The sequence below is a fragment of the Podarcis muralis genome, chromosome Z (genome assembly GCF_964188315.1).
Source record: "Podarcis muralis chromosome Z, rPodMur119.hap1.1, whole genome shotgun sequence".
Classification (NCBI taxonomy): Eukaryota; Metazoa; Chordata; class Lepidosauria; order Squamata; family Lacertidae; genus Podarcis; species Podarcis muralis.
Genome location: NC_135673.1, coordinates 14,319,398 through 14,343,481, shown reverse-complemented (window position 1 = coordinate 14,343,481; position 24,084 = coordinate 14,319,398). Strand labels below are relative to the sequence as shown.

Genomic DNA, 24,084 nt, shown 5'->3' with positions numbered 1-24,084 from the left:
AGTTGTATAAAAATCTCAAATGGAAACTGAATAGGGCATAAAAATTTAACAGCTCATATGCAGATAGAACATTTTGACATCTGAAAATAGTTTTGCCTATATTACTTGTATATAGACTATTTAAAAGAGTAGGACTATTTTAAAGTGCTAGGCATTTCAGTTTGTTTTCAGTTTGGTTACCTGACTGAGAAGTGTGTAAACAATAATGATTTCCCACTTACTCTGTCACACACATGCCCAGTCTGCTGCACATTGCCAAACCATAAATGAACAAGCCCGTGTGGATGAGTGCATGGAATGAAAATCACAGCCAATTTACTACTCCCAGTTCTTCCTGCTGCCACACTACTCAAAGCTGATCCATGTTTTGGTTTAGTGTTATGTCCAAACTTAGCTTCATGATTTATCTCACCCCAGACAGACTATGAACAGTAAGCCAATATTTTGGGGGGGATGTTAAGCAGAAGAAAAATGATAACACCAAATAAAAGATCAAGCACTTGAATAAAAACAGTGTTGAAAGTGATTAATGATAATCTCAGGCATTTTCGATGCATAATTACATCCTACTTATTAAAGTGGGGGGAATCTAAACTAAATTGGATTTTGGGCCAGGAGTATCCATAGAAAGAAAATTCAGGTAGTGACACTTTCAGCTTTCCTCCATTCTGTTCAGACGGTCAGTAAGGTTGATGATCGCTCTGGGCACTGTGTGAACTTACTGCGTGAAGTGGCACCTCAGTATGGGTTAGGCATTATGAAGGTAATGAGTATATTCAGATAATCAGTATCTCTGTGGGAGCCAATATGGTATACTGCTTAGAGTGCTGGACTAGGGCTATAATGACACTGTTTCAAATACTTACTCAGCCATGAATCTCACTGGGTAACCTTGAACCAATCTCTCAGCCTAACCTACATTAGGAGACTGGTTTTGAGGATAAAATGGGCTTATGAAGTTGTATGTTAAATATATGGGGACATGGGATAGGGCTTTCTGACTCAGAGAGAGTGAGTAAAGGAAATAGAAGTAATTTCACTTCCTCACAAATAAGAAGGGTGTGAGCTACCCATGTCTAGGAATGCAGCTCTGTTTTCCTAATCCCTTCATGCACTAACTAGCACTCATGCATGGTTATGTTTGGCTGCAGTTTCCCATAAACCACTTCTCAGGCAAATATAATAATTGAATGTACAATTTAATAAACCACCCAGAGTCCCGTCTTGACTTGAAGATTATCAAAACTGTCTCTTAGTAGGGACTTGGTGAGAATGTCAGCAGTCATCTCTTTGGCAAAACACCAATTCAGCAGGTCCATCTTGTATCATATCACACATGTAGTGGTATTTCATCCCAATGTGCTTGGTTCTTGTGTGAAACTTTTTGCTCTGAAATAGTTTCAGACAGCTCTGGTTGTCTTCTATCAGTCAAACTAGTTTTTTATGAAACAACCCAAATTCCATAGTCATTTGCTCAATCTAGACCAGTTTTCTGCATATCTAATTCGCAGCTATGTGCTCTGATTCTGTGGAAGACAAAGCTAAACATCCTTGCTTATAAGTTGCGCAGGAAATAGGACCATTTCCAAACATAAAGAGGAATCCAAATGTTGACTTGTAAAATCTCTATTTTTTCAGCATCTTTTTTTCACAGGTTGCATGGATGCTGTCCATATTTTGCATTTCGTGCCATATGATACAATGTGTGTTATACTGCTGTTGATTTTTTGTTTGAATTGTTTGTGTGTGTGTGTGTGTGTGTGAGAGAGAGAGAGAGAGAGAGATTCTCATTATAAACCACTATAGGACCACTTCTGTGGACAACAACATGAACAAAAACCTACCACACACGGTTCTTGTAAGGTTAAAGTAGTGGTGGTGAAGGGCTGTGTACACTGCCTTGAGCTCCTTTGAGGAAAGGCAAGACACAAATGTATTAACAAAATGTATTCCCCCACCCCAGGCTGTAAATTTTGCCAGTGCCCTTGTTTGTAGCATCACATGTATAGTTTCTCTACAAGAACTGAAAAGCTATTGCATATCTAGTTCTTTAACCAGCCATGGCCTTGTATATATGCCATCAGTGTTGTAAACATAATCCTCTTTCACTTCAAGTTGTTCTGGGGAATTTTGGAGTTCCTTGGAAGTTTATCAGGAGCTCCTTGGTGAAATTAGCAATGGTGAGCAATTCCCCAAAAGACCTCTTTGTCTGCAGTGGACATATGGGAAGGCAGAGTTGGCTGTGTTCCACCTGTATTCTCAAGTCATGCGTGTCAGTGGTGAGACCCAGTAGAAGTGGCTAGAATGGGTTCCTTGAAGCAGGCGACTTTAATGCTATGTGATGGACCAGAACCCCTAACCTGGGATCACCTCTGAGGTATTCCTGAAATGTTTTGGGATGCTGGCCTAGGCTTCCAAGTCAGCAGTCAGATGGATGTTCCTTTGTAGATCTCCTTCTGCTAAATTGCTGGCTCAGGCTTTCACTGTGGTTGCCAGCTGACTTTGTGCTCTGTAAGCTAGAAACACCTGTGATCATGATGCTGACTATTCTGTATTTGCCCTGCAGGGGATATAGTAGAGTGCCCTGCCCTTCAAAATTGGGGTGGGTGTGGAATCTTACATGTTTGCAAGAAAGACAGTGTGTGCAAGAGAGAGAGAATTGCAAGTACTTCATTGCTAAGTATTAGAATTAAATGTATCTTTTTCAAAAATGTGTAAAATAATACTTAATCAACTGTGCATTAAGTAGATGCAGAATGTTGACTTTCCACTTTTTAAAGCCTAAATTAAATCAATCTCTTCAAATAGTGCTATATTATAAATAAATAGTAATAATACATGCCTTCATCACATGGGACTTTTGATATTCATACTCCACAGTGTGTGTACCTCCAATATTGCCAATGAACAGAGGAGCCACAGTGCAACCTCCTGCTTCCTGGGTTCCCCCCAGGTAGAAACAGTTTCAAGGAGTTGATGTGTGAGGGCAAGAGAAAGGAATCAATAATTTCCAGCATGAAAGGACCCAAGCAATTGTTTAGGTCTTATGGGGTGAAAATGGCACTTTGGTAGTTTATAGGATACCTGCAGAGATATTGGAGTGCCACTGTGCTTAGCCTAGATAAGGGAAGCTAATTCTTGCACACCAGCTCCCAAATAGACTTGAGCTGAGTACCGGTTTGGAAAGAAAAGGGGGAAAGTTCAGTATTCTGGAGAAGAGAGTCACCTTCTCAAAGTGGGCCTACTTCTTAAGGACTAAAATCTTCCTTTGGCATTGAATTCACCCACTTGGAGGACCCCAGAGTCTCCTCTTCATACAAGACATGCTCTCTCTCACTATCTGTGTGCATGCTGCATTGATGCAAACATAGAATTATGCATTTTGGTGTAGTTTTGGTTAACTTTTAGTACTGACCACACACCTTTTAGACAGTCACCAGCACTCTTGGCCAAGTCAAGTACCACTATCATAGTGTTAGTAATCTTGCAACCTTCCAGAACAGATGGGGGTATGTGTGTGCCTGCAGAGAGGGAGAAGTTCTGCTGTACAATCTGAAATCCTTGTGCTAGTGGATTTAGTTGGATAGCACCCTTTGATTATGAAATATATTCCCTGCTGTGGCCAGACAACACACAGCCACAGGTTCCAGGATAACTTTGCAGAGAACATTTAGGCAAATACCTTCTGTGCAAGAAGGCTTTGCTTGGTTGTGGGTGAAGAGGGTAAATGAAGTAATTGGTGTGTGTTGTTAGCTGTTGACCAGGTTGTGTGTGGCAGAACTTTTCTTTGGTGTGGATTTTAGCACTTCGCCTACAGCCTCCACCTCCTGATAGCAGAGCTTGGCAGTAGCAATGCATTCAGCACTTCATTATTTCTATAACCTGAGTGCATTTGCAAATTAATTGACGTGTGGGAGGGAAGGCATCTGCTATTGTAAAAACATTTTAATTATTGCAGCAAAACTAGAAATAAAATTCGGTTGTCGCAATCTGACAACAGGTACAGGTGAAAAAAGAATGCCCTCACCCCCCAACACCATTTCTTTGGTCCCCTTATTCATATGGGTACTATTCCCCTCCTCCTCTTCTTTCCACCTTTAATTCTGTAGGGTTTGTTTAATGCATGCATTTCTTTTTAAACGCTCACTTTGGAAACAAAGTCTGAACAAGAAAAATATCGTTATTTATGTGTATATAGGCTTTTATGTCTGTATATAGGCTTTTATGTCTACTCAGCTGTAAGATGGTAACCCATTTTGCTCTTCAGCATGCCAAAGTTCCATCATGTGAGTTTACCCCCGCCCCACCCTGCTTAAGTCCAGCAGAAGGTTCTAGACTTCTCTGGTTAAAAACAGCTTTTAAATTGTGGTCAAATGTGACACTTTAAAAGAGGTATGAGGTCTTCCAGATGTTCTTGGACTCCAGTACCCCAGTCAGCAGTACCCCAGTCAGCAGAATTGGGGTGATGAGAGTTACAGCCCAACAGTATCTGAACCAGGTTCCCCAATTCTGCTACAGCTGTGTTAGCCTATGAGAAGAAAATCCAAAATCCATATTGGGGACCAGAAGAAACTTCCATTGGATAAATCCTCAACAAGTATGTGAGTCAGCATATAACACAAAGTTTCATGCACAGTAACTAAAATTTATTAGTGTGCCCATAGTTTCAGTACCTTTGCTTTCCTCCTTTAAAATTTGAACAATACAAATTATATTTAAAGTTTTATAAGTATTTCAATAAAAATGTCTACATAATATAAGATGTAAACCACATTAACTGTACTTCAGTTTTGCAACTCAAATATTTCAGGTCAGATATTTCAGGTCAAACGTTAACATGGGGTACCTTAGAAAGATTTGCTTGCTAAAGATAAGTAGAGTAAACATGCCAATTTAGATCACTTTCTAGGGCAACGTAAGTTTTTCTTATGCAAATTACCCTATGCAGATTAGTAGTTTTTAGAGGAAGGTTTTCTGGAAAATTTGGATCAGCAAAATTTACATCACTAGTACTGCTATCATCCAACTTCCCTGCAGGTTAAAGGGAACAGGAGAAATTTGGGCATGTATGCTCTCTTGGTTATAAAATCATAGTTATAAAATACCGGTATAAGAAAACCTTTGTTAATAGTTGTGCCCCCCCCCCCCCATATATTTCTTCCAAAGAAATTATATGGAATTTCCACGATAAATTTGTTGTAGATCTAGTGCATTCCAAGTAATTCTCTTTGTAAGAGCTTGAGCCCAGCCTCTCCCAGGAGCTTTGGTTGCATTATGTGGAAGCCCTTCCTATAATCCGCAGCAAATAGAGTGGACCTGTGACTTAACAGAGCATTTTGGGCCCTGTACCACTCTGACTGCTAGTGTGTGGTACATTTCCCTTTCTCCATGAAGATGCATGCATTTACACTGCATGGCCAATAGGCAAAACTGGAGTAGATTCTTCCTTCAGATTAAGTTCTGCAGCTCCTGGTGCCATAAAAGATAAGATGTTGCCATATGTGTTTTAGGCCTCAGAATTGTCTTTATTTCTTCTTCACCGCATGTGCCTTACTTTTTCTAGTGAGTAGTTTGTATGGATTATACTTGTCTCAATCCAGTGGAGCAATAAAGTGTTGAGTTATGGTTTCTTTATCCTTACTTGGTGTTCCTTAATTCCTTTCCCCACGGGAGGTTGCAGACATACTGGTATTTCTGGGAAGGCTTGTAAGAATCCCTGGAAATGTTACTATTTCTCCCCAAATCTGTGGTAAAGGGATGTCTGTGCTGGATCAAGTACAGTATGTGATTTGAGACACTTTAGTTTAGACTACTGTACTTTTCTGGAGTTGGTTGCAAATCATATTGATGCCAATAACTTGTGTCCAAATAACTTCAGAGGATGGGAAACTGAAGTCTCTGTCATTTCTTCCCTAGGGGGAGAGGATTCAAGTTAACTGCTATTAGGAAAAGCATGTCAGAATAAATAGCACATCAGTTTAAACTTTTTAGTACTTGGACCGATTACAGCAAAGCAGTTGAGCCTTGAATTCCTTCCACAGCGATGATATTATTCATACTCTTTCCAAAAGTATCATTTTGAGCTAATAGTCAGTTGTTTAAAAATGAAGGTAAAATACGGTTTCAGCAGGCAGGTGGTTGTTTTTGTCCTGAAAGTAGACTGTATTGTGTGTTTGGAACCACAACTGCTAGAATCATTCTTATTAAACATCTTCATGCATTTGGTGAAGAGCTGTTTCCAAACTTAATTAACCTCATTTGGATGTTTGAGTTGCCTTTTTCATTTACTCATCTTTCCCAGCCACGTTTTTGTTTCATGTTGAGAATATTATGGAGTCTGTAAATAGTTTTGAAATGCCAGTTTGTGATATATGGGCCTCTTTAACACTACTTTGATTTATGTGCACTACAGTGAAAAAAAGCAAAGGAAGCAAATTATAGTGGGGGGAAATGTTGCCAATCTACACTTTTTCAGCCTTAGTTAAAAAACTGTACTTTTATCAATCAAATCTGATGGATTTTGTTTGCATTAAAAAAGGCATTCATAGTTTAACTCTTTGAGGAACGTATGGACAATTTTAAACCACTTAGCTGGTTGCCACAGGCTACATGGAACTATATGTCCTTAAGTGTGAACTCAGGGCGGTTCACATAAAGGAATCACAGATTATGCTGGTTACCTGTTGTTGGAGCATTAAAAGTGTGATATAACCCATTATGTGCCATTGAGATGAAAAGTACCTAAAACCTTTAAAACTGGTGAAAATGTGTTAAGGAGATTTCTTTGTATAAAGAGTCATACCTCGGGTTACAGACACTTCAGGTTGCGTTTTTTTGGGTTACAGACCGCTGAAACCCAGAAGTACCAGAATGGGTTACTTCCGGGTTTCAGCGGTAGACATGTGCAGTAGCGCTAAATCACGCTTTGCACATGCACAGAAGTGCTGAATCGCAACCCGCGCGTGCGCGCCACTGCAGGTTGCGAATGCTGCGGGTTGCAAACGTGCATCCCGCCGGATCACGTTCGCAACTCGAGCGTCCACTGTAGACTAAAAAGGATATTTTCATATCATGTATCCAATTAGTAGCATTGCCTTATAACTGGGTCAAAGTTGTAATTATACCACAAAGTGGTTTAAAAACAAAAAGATCCAACTACTTAAATGACTTTTTGCTTTTTGTATTTATTGAAAATACTGAATCTTGATGTCTTTGCTTCTACTTGGTGCTCCATGTATCTGGTATTATTTTTCTTTTGTCAGAAACACTTAGGAAGTTGCTTTAAAAGCAGAAAGCTCAAATTCTCAGGTGGTTTAAATTTGTACCTTTAACCATGTTCCCAGAGCTGATGATGATGATGATGATGATGATAATAATAATAATAATAGTAATAATAATATGACGCCCATCTGACTGGGTTGCCCCAGCTACTCTGGGTGGCTCCCAACAAAAAATAGAAGAAACACATATAACATCACAGACTAAAAACTTCCTTGAACAGGGCTGCCTTCAGATGTCTTTTAAAAATCACATTGCTGTTTATCTGTTTGACATCTGCTGGGACGGCATTCCACAGGGTCGGCACCACTACTGAATAGGTCCTCTGTCTGGTTCCCTGTAACCTCACCTCTTGCAATGAGAGAAGCACCAGAAGGCTCTCAAAGCTGGATCTCAGTGTCCAGGCTGAGCGTTGGAGGTGGAGACACTTCTGCAGGTATACAGGGCCAAAGCTAGGGCTTTGAATGTCAGCACCAACACTTTGAATTGTATTCAGAAATGTACTAGGAGCCAATGTAATTCTAATAGAATAATAATAAAATCGCTGTGTTAAAAATATATGATCAGAACCATTATTAAGGCAGCAGTTAAAACAGTTTCAGAACTTCATACGTAGTTCAAAGCAGCATATATCCCCCTTTTGTTCTTGCAGTAGTGCTGTGAGGCTGGTTAGGCTGAAAAATAGTAACTGGCTCAAAGGTACATGTTAAACTTTCTGGCCAAGTAGTCCTTTGAATCTGGGTCTTGAACCTAGTCCCACACTCTTAATCACTACAACATACTAGTTCTCACCCTGCACAGACATCTGGAGGAAAACCTCTGAAGATTACCTTAGTGCCTGGGCATATCTCTTCTGCAGTGGTATTATGGAACTGAAGCCCTAACCCCTTTTTTGTGTCTTGTGGGAATGTTTTGTGTCTTGTGGGAATGTTACTAGAATACTTTATATTGAAGATTTTAAAAAGTTATCATAATAGCTTTTCATTTATTTCCCGGGGAATATATACCGTATTTTTTGCTCTATAAGACTCACTTTTTCCCTCCTAAAAAGTAAGGGGAAATGTGTGTGCGTCTTATGGAGCGAATGCAGGCTGAGCAGCTATCCCAGAAGCCAGAACAGCAAGAGGGATTGCTGCTTTCACTGCGCAGCGATCCCTCTTGCTGTTCTGGCTCCTGAGATTCAGAATATTTTTTTTTCTTGTTTTCCTCCTCCAAAATCTAGGTGCGTCTTGTGGTCTGGTGCGTCTTATAGAGCAAAAAATGCAGTAGTTTGTTAGATGTTACACTATAAAGGCCATGTTGTACCGCTGGCCTTGTAGTTCTATGTTGACATTTGACTAGTGCAGTGCAAGCAGCATCCTACACTCTGTTGGCCCCACCCACTCCTAGCATCACCCTCTTCTCACCTAGTAAATGACAGAAAGTTTGCTGCTGCACAGTGAGTTTAGCTCTCTGATGTCTGCTCTCACCTGAGAGATGACTCTTCCAGTGCATACCTTTGCTCATTAGAGTTGGGGGCAGGGACTAAATTTCTTCCCAGAGTTGTCGGAACCCAGTTTTTGCCCAGTCCTAAAATACCATTTCTGTAGACCAGGATTGTAAACAGTGATTCACCTGGTTTTCTTGGGGATAAATGCAATTTATTTCCAGGCAACTGGAGAGGGGTGTTTTAGAGAAATTGTTAGTTACTTTTATTTATTGAAAAACATTTATAAACTGCTTAATGTTTTTCATATCTCTTAAGCAGTGTGCATATTTTAAAATAAAAATAATTAAAATGCAGACTGACATCAACAAAACAGCAATATAAAAGCATATAAAAGAAGAACTAGAGAACTCAGTCACCTAAAATAGAGCATGGATGCTTCAACAAAAAGACAAGTCTTTGCAAGACACCTGAAGCAACTGATGGCTGTTGCTTTACAAGCGGCAAAGGGAAGAACATTCAACAGCACAGGGGGAACAGCAGAAAAGGCCTCTTTTTAGGTCACCACTCTTTTTATAACTGTCAGACTAGTCATTTTCAATGGTGTGTTGCAAATTATCAGGGTTAGAACATGGCAAAGACTGTGCATAAAACCATTGGTCTGACTGCAGCAGCTCTGTCAAGAACCCAGCCAGGCTAAGGTCTTTGACATCCTCTGTCACCTGCTTCTTGTTAAAGTGGAAAGTGCCAGGGTTGAAAATGGGACCTTTTACATACAAAGTGTGTGGTCTACCATTGAACAGCATTGTTCATTGTGAAGATCAGCAAAGATGGACAAGTTTCCCCAAGGAAATCTTGCATATCACTGTTGAACTTCTGCAATGATACTTCAGGCCAGCAGGCCTGACCTAGTGGTCTCTAAGATTGGAGTCTGCCCTAAAATACCGCCTGCCTCCCAATCCACATAGCACGTAGTTAAACTATGGAACTTGCTGCCTCAGGAGGCAGTGATAGCCACTAAAAGTGGATTAGACAAATTCGTGGAGGAGAGGACTATCAATGATGACTGTGCTCTGCCTCCACCTCTGGGGGCAGTAATGCTTCTGAATACAGTGGTACCTTGGGTTAAGAACTTAATTCGTTCCGGAGGTCCGTTCTTAACCTGAAACTATTCTTAACCTGAGGTACCACTTTAGCTAATGGGGCCTCCTGCTGCCGCCGTGCTGCTGGAGCACGATTTCTGTTCTCATCCTGAAGCAAAGTTATTAACCTGAGGTAATATTTCTGGGTTAGCGGAGTCTGTAACCTGAAGCGTATGTAACCTGAAGCGTATGTAACCCGAGGTACCACTGTATCAGTTTCTGGAAACCACAGGAGGGGAGAATTCTGTTGTGCTTGCTGTTTTCCCACAGGCATCTGGCTGGCCAGTGTGAGAACAGGATGTTGGATTAGATGGCCTGTTGGCCTGATGCAGCAGGCTCTTATGTTTTTACCAAAGGGCTCTCCAAAGACACACCTTTGAGAGTGGTTTATGTGGGGTGTAGATGATGCAACAGGGATAAATCATAGCTAGGTAGGCTAGTAACAATTGCTGCTAGTAATACTTGGCTACATATTTGCAAACTGTGCATATGCACGTTTAGAAAGCTGGAAAAGCCTAATTACCTTGGCTGTTGCGGCATTTGTTTTAAAATCTAACAACACAGAATTTTGCTCATGGCTTCACATCTGGTAGCTCTCTTGTGGTCATGTTTGAAGAAGTGATAACCTTATAAAAGTTGATGTCTCTGGTCATTGTTTTGCTTGTTAAGTTTATTTAGAAGATTTGTACCCCACCTTTCAATTTTAGAAGCAAAATTCCAAAGAGAATAAACAATATAAAATACCATTAAAATGAGCAGATTCCAATACAAAATGAATAAAAAAAGAGCAGACCACATTCTTAAAAACTGCATAAAACAAAATTAGTGTAAAACCTGCAGATAAAGCCTAGTAGCAGCAGTAATTGCAAAAAAATATATAAGAATGGCAAGCAACAACCACCCCAGAGCATGGAGGACAAAGGGATACAGATGAAGAAAGCATTTTGTAATGGTGCTCATAGGTTTGACTGCTGAATTTGTGGTTCTACAATGTTGTTGACTAGCTAAGATGGAGTAATGGATTGCTTTTTCTGGCTGTAAAGAGAGATTACAGATCAATGATGCAATGTGTATACTGATACCATTTATTATAAGCAGTATGTTATGTGCCTATGCTAGGCTCAGTTTATTTTCTTGTAATGGCCTGCATGTTAACAAGGATGAAAGTTGACAGATCATGGTGTGTTTGCTTTGACTCTAATCATATTAGACATCTTTATGCATGTTGCTGATTTAAAGTCATCATTTCAATGCTCCAATTTTTTTCTGCATTCTGCGGCTATGACCCTCAATTGGTAATTTAAGGGTGTAGTTCTAAATGGGCAGTTCTTTGTGCATTTTGTTATAATTGTGCTTGTGTTTGTGTGCAGAGGGGCATTTTAACATGTCCTGTTTCTTATATAGGGTTGTATCCAACTAAATTATACTCTAAGTAGACACATTGAAATTAATGGATCTCAGTTACTCATATAATATAGCTATACAAAAAATAAATAAATCATATATTTTAAATGGGGTTGCTTGAGTATGGCTAACACTGGATGCAACCTATACAGTGGTACCTCGGGTTACAGACCCTTCAGGATACAGACACTTCAGGTTACAGATTCCGCTAACCCAGAAATAGTACCTCAGGTTAAGAACTTTGCTTCGAGATAAAAACAGAAATTGCGGTGCAGCGGCAGCGGGAGGCCCCATTAGCTAAAGTGGTACCTCAGGTTAAGAACAGTTTCAGGTTAAGAACGGGCCTCCAGAACGAATTAAGTTTGTAACCCGAGGTACCACTGTAGTTTGTTAGTATTCATTAGGTGACCTTGGGCCAGTTACTGTATCTCAGCCTAACCTGCCCTAACAAGATTGTTGTGGTAATAAAATAGTAAGTGGGGAAGCATGTACAATACCCTGAGCTCCTTGAAGGAAAGGTAGACAGGAATATATAAATATCCCTAATATAGGAAAACTTGTTAGAACCAAGGTAACCTTGAGAGTGAACAAATGCATCCGGAACTTGTAATCCTGGTGAATAATCAGCTATGGTTTTAGTTTACTGATCTGCTGCTTAAAGTTTGCCAGCTTGCCTGTTGTACATTCTTAACAATAGCAATTTCTGCACCACGTAACAAACTAAGAGTCTGTCCTTAGAAGAATTTACTGTACATCCTGTTCTTCTCCAGGCAGGTGTTACCATTCATCAGCATGCTTAAACTTTTTCCAGTGCATGAATTATGCAAGCAGAATGTCAATTTGACCTCACATGATCTTCATGGGATTTTTTAAAAACAAACAAACAAACACAAAACTTTATTAAAACTGCCACAGTAGACAAACTACAGTCCTGTGACCTAGATCTGGAGCAATTTCCAAAGGAGTTCTGATGTCGTATTTCTGCTAAATGATGGTGTTGTTTGTTTTTAGGTAGTTTTAATGGATAATTCTTAAGGAAGAATGTATCATTATTATTACTATCAATGTGCATGATCTCTGACCCAAAGAGGTTAGAGGCTAAAATCAAGCAAGGGGGAGGCAAGGCAATGGGTGCCAGGAAGAATAAAGGAGCAGGGTCATTCAGTTCTTCAACTGTTTCTAACAAAGCAAGATCAGCCAGGTCCCAAATGGCTGTCATTGCCTGTTTATAACTCGCCACTTTTGTACTGGTATTGTCAAGCTTATCCCTCTCCTCTCCTTCTCCCTTCTGTTCCCTTTCCTTGTCTCCTTTTCCCCTACCTGGTTTGTGAACCAGAAGAGAGGACCTGTGGCTCATTTTCATTTATGTACAATGTCTGTCATCAGCACTCCCTTGAATTTTTGATTGATGTGGGCGGCTCTGAGGAACAACATTTTGTCTGAAAAGCAGAATAGCAATGTGTTGGGTTGAGCTACATGTAGTAAAAAACCAACCTAAAACATGCTTGCTTTTTAAAAAGAAAAATGGGTTTCTCATGCACTGAATTCTGCACTTTTCCTGCTCTGCTGCAGAATCGTGACAGGCTCATAGAGCTGTCTGATATGCTCGTGTGTATTCCTCAAAGTGGGAAGGAAGGAGCTGTCTGATATGCTCGTAAGTATTCCTCAAAGTGGGAAGGAAGGACTTTACTAGTGAAATACCAATTGGTGCCCTGGGCATTCCTAGTCTGGTTCCCTGGGTATCTCTAATCTGCTTTCTTGCTGGAGAATAGAATGAGTATCTTCCACTTCTCCCAGTCTATGAATCCTCCCCCACCTAAACTTCCCCAAATCCCTTCTTTCAAGATTGTATGTTTTTGGGAGAACGGAGGTTTCAGTGAGCTTGCAGTATATTTTGTGTGGATGGTGTGTTTGCCTCATGCAAGATTTTTATCTTCCCTGTGGTCTTTGCTTCCAGGCACCTTACAGCATACTGCTTCCTTCCTTGTTTGTTTTTAGCAAAGGTGTCTGGGCAGCTGATTTCCTGCCTTAGTGAGAAGACTCCTGTAGAGCATTGAGAAATGCTTTCATCTGTGTAGATCTCAGCTGTGTGACATATTTTAAAACCCAGCAATGTACCAGTGGATAAGGGATAGATATATTTAGAATAATAAATACATACTAACAGTTAAAACATTGTTTATCATGTGAGATTATTCTAAATGCTTTTCTTTAAAAGCCACTTTGTGGTGCTACGGTACCAATAGAAGGTTTAGCAGGCGCTTGGAATTCCTCAAGACAGAATGTTTTTCAGGAGGCTGCTTTAATAAGGTATCCAGATCTTAGGGAATCCAGGTTGTTGCAGCTGATTTAGAATGACAGCATTCAGGGATAGAAAGTATAAGACACATTTTAATCTGAGAGTGTTTTGCTGCTTAGCATTTTGCAAGCAAGATGGAATCCATTGTTGACAGCAGTTTGAGGGAGATAATAGCAATGTCTGACATTGGCACTATAGAAAGATGGAAGGACGTGTGGTTGGTTTTTATTGGAAGAATATGTTTAAAGACAACCCTTAAATTGCTCCATGTAAGAGCTTCAGTCTTGGCTCCTGTCTTATCAGTCTCTTTGAGAGGAGATGGTATAATAGATAATTGACTTGACTATTTCTTGGAGATGAAAGGGGGGGGGGGAGAGAGAAGATGCATTGAAATGTACATGGGAGAGTTGTTGGCCTGCACTGCAGGCAGGGAGCCAAAAGCAGTTTCAGTAGTTAAGAATCCAGGGCTGAGTCAAGAATGATTGGAATACCATCCAAACAGGGCTTACTATTTGTGTGAATTGAGTTATAAGAGAAAATAGATTGGTAGAAGGTGATTATGGAACACTTAAACTTCCCAGGAAGGAAAGTTGCATCCTTTTTCCTGTTCTGATAAAGCTGATATTCAAAGCAGCACAGACGAAGCCATTCATGTGCACAGCACAGGTTTTTACATATAGATGTTACAGGGCAACTAATGAAAGCCTGCTTCTTATACTTAACATCAGCAATAAAACATAACACCAAGACATACAGTGGTACCTCTGGATACGAACGGGATCTGTTCTGGAGCCCCATTCGCATCTAGAAGCAAACGTATCTAGCGGCGGCACGTCTGTGCACGTGCGTGTTGCTTTTCGCCACTTCTGCACATGCACGTGATGTCATTTTGAGCGCATGCACAAGCGGCACAACCCGGAAGTAACACGCTCCATTACTTCTGGGTTGCCACGGAGCGCAATTCGAACGTGCTCAAACCGAAGCACATTCAATCCGAGGTATGACTGTAGTTTGTTTTAACCATGGTTTGTTGAACATGATCTGGCTTGCAGAGTAGCAAAGAAACTGCAATTGGTTTCACCCAATGTTGGCTTTTTTACCCCGTCTCTTTTGAGAATACCAGGCTGCTAACCCAAGCTCCATTACAGTGGTCAAGAGCTGACAGGGTCTCAACGCATCACCAGTTCCCTTGCCATTGACTAGCTGTAGAAATAGGGCATGGAAGAGGAACACTTTTCTCACTTGTTGCACTGTATAGGGGCTTGGAGTGATATGCTAGAAACAAGTGGAATTAAACAGTTGCAGTAGTTCCAATTAGCATAGTTACAGGAATAGTCTCAGAGGTCTGGGGCATAGGTAACATGAAGGTAACTAGGCCAAATGAATTGGCATAAAGCACTTTTGATTATCTGTGCCTAACAAAGTACAGATGGGTGGGGTACAAACAAACAAACAAACAAACAAACAAACAAACAAACAACCACTTCAGAGTGCAAAAGGTGGCTGGTCTGCCTGCTTACCTGGCATTGACACTGTATATTTCACATCAACTGGCCAAGGGAAATCTGCGTAATCCTCCAGGAGAATGTTTCATTCCTTGTACAGATGTAAGAAGATGCCATAATAACACCAGCAAACATGTTTTCTTCAACATCCAGCAAAGTGGATGTTCAAGTTAGTCTTCCAAAGTGTCTCTCCAGAAGCAGCCTGGCCCTGCATTTGTTGCAGTTGAAGTTCTTACCTATGACTGTTATTTGATCACAGTCCAACACTATGAGCCAGGTCTGCAAGAAGAACCCATAGTCCACAAGGATGACCCAATGCAATGGAGGCTCTCAGAAGAAAATGCCCATTGGTAGTTTGTTTTCAGGTTGTATTGTGGCTTTGCCTGGATACAACAGCATACAGGTCCATGAACTGCCCTTGATGTCTACCACAGCCTGGAATACTATCCTTATTTCAGGCATAGTAATATGTCCCATGGGATTTTGATGCCAAATATGGAAATGAGAAGAATCTAGGTACTTGCCTAGCCAAAAGAAATCTAGTTCATGAAAACACTGGATTATTTCCCTCTTTTCTTCCACTTTAATCAAGCCCTCCAAATATAGATAATTGATATTATGGTCAGCGGCTGGTGTGCAGATTGGCATGGGAACACAGGGGCTAAGCTCTGTGGCATGCACCGAGCCTCTGACCAGGCCCCACTCAGCAGTCCTACTAGGCTGATGCTTCACTCTCCCAGGCCCACACCACGCTCCTACCTGGCTCTGACAGCCTCTGCAGTTCCGCCCGTTATCCCCAATACATCGACAGTAGGAATGGCAGTGGCGCAAATGGCTCCTTGTTCAGCAGACAACCATCGTTTTTGTATTGATCGCCATTTTGTCACACCAGAAGTCCTCCTTGGATAATCTTGTTGAAGTTTTTACAGCCTGTGGACTTTCCAACCCTGAAGGTGATGCTGGGAAGCAAGTTTGTGTTTTGATGGCACAGCAAGCTGCAATTAATCTTAAAACTTATACAAAAACTTCCAAACTCCTGTTTCCTAGTCATGCTGGCAGAGGAGGGAGAAACACACACTGCAGTTCATTCAAATAACACTAAACTATGGTTTGGCATTGCATTTGATTGAGGCTACAATCTACTTCTGGTCTGCCAGCTGATAACATATGCTAGTTAATTCTGGCATGATGCCAAATGATGGTTAAACAGAACTGAACCATAGACCTCTGCCTATTAAATATGATATTATTGGAGATAGGGCCTTGTGCCATGAATGGATTTCATGGAAATCCTTAAGTGTCCATGATTAGAAACATTGCCAAGCCGAAATATCTCTGCTAATCTTGCAGAGATTAAATCATATATTTTATGGACCATATTAGTTGAATTAGCTGTAGTATCTTGGTTCCTCCTTTAGACCTAAAAGCTAAGAAAATGTTTCCAGCTTGGGGAAGAAAGGAGCCTGTTCTGTGAAATACAGTATATGGTGCTTAAATAATGTATAAATCAGGTTGGACAGGAGCTGCCTGTCAGTTTTATTAACTTTGACCTTTTCTCCCATTATAAAGATGGTTTGGTAAATATTTAATGGGCCCTTATAGATCTTGACAGTTGGATCTCTGTTCCTGGAAGCAGAATTAGGTGGGCAGGAGTGCCTGTATTACATGCAATTAACAAACACAGTTTAATCAGAAAGACATGGCCTTCAAAGGCAAAAAACGTGTTCTGGTTTTGAATAATAATACAATTTTTAAAAAAAATCACTATGCTTTCAGATAATGCCATCCAAAGCAGAAATCCTACAAGATAGTTTCAGCATGGGACCCCCCTCGCCCCTTTTTAAATGGCACAATTCAAAATCTAGCTCTGATTAGTGCAGATGTTTGTGCCATGTCCATTGTGCAGACTTCTAAATTGGGTGAAGTCACCCCATCCTGTGTCGCTTGGTCTATAACAAGCCTTCCTTTTCCAGACTGGTCCGCCAGGGTCTAAATGGCTGAGCTTGCATTGGTCTTAATAAGATGTCATGAAAGGAAGGGAAGGGTAAGTGTATAGAGTCAGAAAAGGGTCTCTTGCCAAGTTAGTGGTGCCTTTAATTCCATGAAAAGGTGGTGCATATTGCTCTCACTGCAAATTCTAGTAGCAAAGATTGAAAATAGGATTGCTTGACATTTTGAAACATTGTCTTTCAAACATGTACTGTCCCTTGCATTCATTGATTTTTATTTAAGGAATCTGTGGGAGAAAAACAAATTTTAGCAAAATTCATTGGCCTAAGATGAGCATGCTAGAGTGAAATGATACCCAGTCCTCTCTAGCAGAGAGTAACTCCACTTCTATTAAGAATGCTATACATCTTTGTATCATTGTCTAAATCACATGGTAAATGGATCAAGAAAACCAGAAAGTTGTTATGATGCAGAATGGGATGTTCTAAAACAGACAGTTTGCTCTTTGCTGGATGGTGGCATTAATTTGTAGAGTGTTTTCTGAAAACTCCCAACTCCAATCAACCCTGGCTGACAGCACATGGTTACGGATGATGTTTAATATGGCAACATCTCAGGGGCCACAACTTCCCCACCCTTGACTTAATGGGACCATTTCAGCAAAACAATTTAACTTTGAATAACAGGTGCTGGATAATAAGACACCTTGCTTCCCGGAGGCACCTGTTCAAAGCATAGGGCTGAACTCGATGGACCCTTGATGGGATTCAACAAGTCTGCGGCTATTTGGGACACATTGGATCGACAGGCTTACTTGGTCTTACAACTCTGCTGCCATATATGAAATGCATGATTTCTTATATCTTCCCCGTAATGTTTCTGATAAGCTTTGTCCATCTTCCTTTGTCCCCTTGGATAACTTTTTTTTTTTAAGGAAGGTAACCATATTAGTAAAGGTAAAGGGACCCCTGACCATTAGGTCCAGTCACAGATGACTCTGGGGTTGCGGCACTCATCTTGCTTTACTGGCCGAGGGAGCTGGCCTACAGCTTCCGGGTCATGTGGCCAGCATGACTAAGTCGCTTCTAGCAAACCAGAGCAGCGTATGGAAACGCCATTTACCTTCCTGCTGGAGCGGTACCTATTTATCTACTTGCACTTTTTTGGGGTGCTTTTGAACTGCTAGGTTGGCAGGAGCTGGGACCGAGCAACGGGAGCTCACGCCGTTGCAGGGATTCAAACCGCCGACCTTCTGATCAGCAAGCGCTAGGCTCTGTGGTTTAGACCACAGCGCCACCCGCACCATATCAATTACTTTAATGGTACAATTATTTAATGTCATTATTTCAAATGACTATCTTTTGTGATTTAATATGTAAAAGGTAAAGGGACCCTGACCATTAGGTCTAGTCGTGGCCGACTCTGGGGTTGTGGTGCTCATCTCGCTTTATTGGCCGAGGGAGCAGGCATACAGATCATGTGGCCAGCTTGACTAAGCCGCTTCTGGCGAAACTAGAGCAGCGCACGGAAATGCCGTTTACCTTCCCGCAGGAGCGGTACCTATTTATCTACTTGCACTTTGACGTGCTTTTGAACAGGTTGGCAGGAGCAGGGACTGAGCAATGGGAGCTCACCCCGTCGCGGGGATTTGAACTGCCGACCTTCTGATCGGCAAGTCCTAGGCTCTGTGGTTTAACCCACAGCGCCACCCGCGTCCAGATTAAATATGAGTGACCTGCAAATTATCATAATTGATTTTGGTTGTTGTGGGATTTTTTGTGTTGTACAAAATGTTCTGAAACTTGAGCAATCAATTAATTTTCTTTGGACCAGTCAAATACTCAGCCCTTATTTCCTTATATGATTGAGCGCTCTAGGCAAGAAATGTGCAGTGATCTGCAGAAAGTGGACTCGTAATTGGCATGGTTTTCTCAAAATTTGGGACCAGAAGGCCTTTAAGATGTCCAGCTCTGCTAAGCATTTTGCAAAGAGCAGCACAAGGGAGGGTGTTTTTTTCCCCATTGGCACGTAAAATACTGCCAGAAAGGAAGTTGGCCATGCTCAGATGGTTGTGGCAGCAAAGGTGCAGTGCACATTCCCCTGATTAGTTTGTTACTTTAGCTTATGGAGAACACTGTCACTCCTTCTAATTGTGGACTCAGCACTGACAGGATTGGATCCAGAGATTGGGTCACTGAGTAGCTAGAGTATTGGTATTGGTGGGCTCAGGAAACTCCAAAGTTTGCAAGAGTATGCTAACATTGCTAACATGTGGGATGGCACTTCCACTTGAGTGGATTAGGCAGAGCAGTGTTTCCCAACCTTTTTTGGGCAAAGGCACACTTGTTTCATGAAAAAAATCTCGAGGCACACCACCATGCCAGATGGGGAAAGGTCACTTTTTACTTATGTAAAAAAAAATAGTAACAGCATAGAAGGTAATGGTTATCTCTTTGATGTCTGATGGGAGGGCATTCCACAGGGCGGGCGCCACTACCGAGAAGGCCCTTGGCACTGGATCTCAGTGTCTGGGCTGAACGATGGTGGCGGAGACGCTACTTCAGGTATACTGGACCGAAACCGCTTAGGGCTTTAAAGGTCAGCACCAACACTTTGAATTGTGCTCGGAAAGGTACTGGGAGCCAATGTAGGTCTTTCAAGACTGTCGTTACGTGGTCTCGGCGGCAGGTAGCAGCGCTCACAGCTTACGGACTGCACCGTGTAACAGGTGTCTGGCCCAGCAGCCTAAGGCGGACAAGCCACTGAAACAGGCATTCAGAATCCATTCATTTCATAAAACCAGCAGGGCTCAATCTCTGTGTTTGTGTATGTGTGTGTTTCTGTTTTGCCCAAGGATCTGGGGGTGGGAGAGAGCTCTTTAGCATGATGCTTTTAAAACAATTAAATTATCAACAAACAAACCTGATGATACGAATAGCAACGTCAGGTGCTACCGGGGGGGGGGGGAGAAGGGGGCCTATTCGGAAGTAAATACTGCGTCCAGGCGCAATTAGCGCTGATTTAAGGTGCACCAAGACTGCCTAAAAACCTCACCAAAGATATGCAACAAAGCGCTTCGTTGCAGAGGGGAGAGTTTGTGCACCGTGGAGGCTGGAGGGCTTCTATTCTACATGCGGGGGTTGGGGGGGCGAGGAAAATGTGCTCCGTGGGGGGGCGGGGAAGGCAAGAAAAGGAGCTGAGCTCTAACTATAGGCTCCCACGCTTGAGCAGGCCCGACTCGGTGGGGCGGACCACCCTCTCTCCTGGAGGAGGAGGAGGAAGAGGAGGAGGAGATTCCCATCCACGGCGTGGCCTCCTGCGCTCCTGAACGGGAAATCTCTGCAGCCCAAGACTCTCCGCGAGGCAGCTCCTCCCTTCCTACCTTGAGCCGCCGCCAGCCGCGCCCCCCTCCCCAGTTATCTGCTGCCTGCCAAGCCCCGCCCCTCTTCATTGTCCTCCCCTTCTGTTTATTCCCCTTCCTCCATCCCTCGCTTTTTTCCCTCTCTTTCCTTTTTTTAAAAAAATATTTTCTCTTCCCCTTCTTTTTTCCCACCCTTTCTTTTTTCTCTTTCTCCCCCCCCCCTCCCCGCCCTCCTGGGTTAAAGGATTTGAGCAATGGGTCTGGAGGTGGAGCTCGTCGGAGGATTAGCCCGACTCGCCCGCCTCCCTCCCACGGCACACTAGGCAACGTCCGGCGGCACACTAGTGTGCCGTGGAACACCGGTTGGGAAACACTGAGGTAGAGGCCCTGTCAGTCTTCTGCCTCCTCTCCAGAGGGAGGAGCCATCCCATACCCCAGACCAACCCTTCTAAGGCTGGATTAGGTTGGGTCCAACTGAGTTTCTCAGGATTCTTAGCTTTGTTAGTGTTTCTCTAGTGTAATTTCACTTTTTGGTGGTGGGACTGTTTTTTCTTTTATTTTCAACTGTCCTCTTCTGTTTACTTTGCTGTGCTTACTTCCCCCCCATTTTTACTTTGATTTCCCCCTCACAGTTTGCTTGTTTGCTATTTGTCTATTACTTGTGTAGTTTTATTCCCCCATCTCCCTAGTGAGGTAAGTGGTAAAGGGAGAGATTTGCCTATAGCAGAGAATGTAAAGTAAAACTAAAAGTTCACCTGGGCTTCTTTTCTCTCAGTTTGACTGCAGTCATCACCATTTAGGTGAACACAGCATTTTTGGCGGGTCCCATTGATAATTTAGCAAAGTGGTGGTACCATTTTGGATTGGCCCTTAGCTTGTGTTTTTAAGTGCTTCTTCCCCTCAGCTTGGTTGTCCTACTGAGTTCTGTGCCAATTAAACCCTACATGATCACCTGTCTCCTCTCTTATACCACATTATGCATATGAGGTGGTAGACTGTAATCCATGACAATATATATTCTAATAAATTTGTTAGCTTTTAATGCGCCTCTGGAGTCTTTGTGGGCTTTGCTGCAGCAGGCTACCACTAGCCCTCAGAAAATTCTTGAGATGTCTTTTCTTTCTTCAAATTTATTCTATTCAAAATAATTAATACTTGTAGCAAATCTATGCTAGGTAGCCGTGTAATTCCTGGATCATAAAGCTGGGCTGGTTGGATAGGCGGAATGCATGGCTTAGGCCAATACAGTTTTTGCTTTCTAGCACCTAGGTTCTTTTCAGCTGTAGAGATCCCCTGTGTCTTGTCAATGCCAGCTGTGGGTTCATTGTCTAAGAATAAAAGGAGAATTGACTTTTACAATGTAAGAATCCTGAACTGTCTTTTGATGACTCTCTCTGTGAAAAGCATGAAGAGCATTTGGATAGATACTTGTGAAATATTTCATTGCCATCTCCTAAGCTGACAGCTGATATCCCGGGCATGTTCACACTTGTGAAAGTGCTGTAACCTCCAGACAAGTGTAGGAGTATTTGCCAAAATATCATAAAATGCTGTGCAGTAAATGATCATCATACCCCCCACCCCCGCCACTGCCACTGTGCTTTATAAAGGAAGAACTTAGAATGGCACAAGCTGTGCTTTTGTTGAAGGAAACGTTTTGGTTCTGGGTTCAATCATGTATGTGTAGCATGTAAAGTCCAAACTTCTGAAATGTTTCAAAGAGAAGGGTTATTAACTGATTCCATATCCTCTCTCTCTCTTTTCTAGTTGCAGTACCATGCAGGACTGGCGTCTGGTCTTCTGAATCAGCAGTCTTTGAAACGGTCAGCCAACCAAATGGGGGTGTCTGCCAAGCGGAGACCGAAAGCCCAGCCTACCACCCTAGTCCTTCCACCTCAGTAAGTACTAAAGGTGTAGTGTGTGAGGGGGGCAGGGAGAAAGAAAGAGAATACACACACACACACACACACACACACACAGAGAGAGAGAGAGAGAGAGAGAATTGCAGTACAATAACATTCTGGGACTTTCTATTTTCTATTTAAATACATTTTTAAAAGAATGAGAGAGGAGGGTGGAGTGTAAAAGCTGTTCTGCCAAGTTTACTTACTTAAGTTCAATATGTGTCTACCTGCTGCTGTTCTTTAATTCACCATTTTTGTCCCTAAAACCTGCAAAGAAAAAAGGAATTTCTGATAACACCCAGGCTTTCAAACACCCAGGCTTTTAGGGAGCTTTCAAAAACATTGGAATGTGTTTAGGATCATCCAGCACTTTCCCTGAAAGGTTGAGGAAAACCCTCCTTTCCACCCAAGCCCCACCCCACCCCACCCTAAAACTCAGCTTGGGGCAAGATGGTAGACCTTCAGACATACCAGCCTTATGTCAGACTGGATTTTTGCTGATTGGGTGTCCTTTGGGGACCCTCTGAAAAGGAAATATATACAGAGCATTGCTTTTCTGGTGAGGTTCCCAGGACTTGCAGTTCCAGTCCTGTCTTTGGTGGTAAAAGTTCTTGAGATGAGGAACGGGACAACTTCTGCTTTTAAGTTTTTGAGGATGCTTTGGATCAGAGGGAGATGGAATCTGTTCATGGGATTGTGGCAAAGAGCTGTGTTCCCTCCAGTTCTGCTCTGGAGATCTTGAAAGCAGCCTTGATCAAATGCCTGAGGCATTGAGTGAGGAAGGAGCATGGCTTGGATCCGTCTAAATAGTTAATTGAATCACAGCCTCTGGCTTTACTTTTGGTGGGGGGATCCACAATGAAACAAATAGGATGGGCAAACCTCTTTTTTCACTTGCTGATAAGAAACAAGAGACCTGAAGCCGAATGTATGGTTCTGTTAATCTAAACGGTTGTGGTTTTTAAAAAATAACCTTTATACAGGCCGCTTGTTTATTGTATGTTTATTTTATATTAGAATGCAGACACTTTTTGCAGGCTACATGCAATTAAGTTCAGTAACTATAAAGACTCTAGCAATCAGCAATTTGCGTAGTCTGGTTCTGATGCCAAGCACAAAAACCCCCACCGCCATGCAACAAAGCTTATAAATTAATCAAATTCTTAAAATATTTAGTGACATATATAGAGGAATTATCACAATAAGAAATGATGCATAAGACGTTAGTGTGTTGCTTTGAGCCCCCTTCTCTCAGAAGCACGTTTTTTCATTCAGGTATGAAACCTGTGCTGCTGAGTATCTAGTTTTGAGATAATCAGCATCCTCTTTGCCACCAGTCTACATAGTTATGTGACACAGGAGACCCAAAGGAAGAACTAAGTCCTTAGCACAAAGACTAACAGAAAGAAAAGGTAAATATTGCCTCCTACGACCATCTCTGTTGCAACAGAAAGCAATTGCATATGGATATTTGGATATCTTAACATTGTACAGTATCTATATAGCTGAACTTAGTGAGCCAGATAAATTCTTGCAGAGATTGAGAAAAGGGCCAAATGCACACTTGAAATGCTAGCCCTTGTTGTATTTATGAGTGTTAAGCAGATTCCTTATAATCAGTGAAGCAATGAAGCCTCATCTAATGTAAGGAAAGTTTGTGCTATTGAGTTACAGTGGTACCTCTGGTTACGTACTTACCGTAATTCGTTCCGGAGGTACGTTCTTAACCTGAAACTCTTCTTAACCTGAAGCACCACTTTAGCTAATGGGGCCTCCCGCTGCTGCTGCGCCACGGCCGCACGATTTCTGTTCTCA

At 41.9% G+C, this 24,084-nt stretch overlaps 1 protein-coding gene across 4 annotated transcripts in view; it reads left to right on the top strand.

The window, feature by feature from the left end:
• MED27 (mediator complex subunit 27) overlaps positions 1 to 24,084 on the top strand; it is a 174,111-nt gene that overhangs the window by 44,376 nt on the left and 105,651 nt on the right. For all 4 annotated transcript variants that reach the window (XR_013391356.1, XM_028715861.2, XM_028715862.2 and 1 more), the window contains exon 3: positions 22,133 to 22,263. Coding sequence is in view for 3 of the 4 variants with exons in the window: in XM_028715861.2 (XP_028571694.1) it covers positions 22,133 to 22,263 (131 nt within the window). In the remaining variant the exon portion in view is untranslated. The remainder of the gene's footprint in view (positions 1 to 22,132; positions 22,264 to 24,084) is intronic.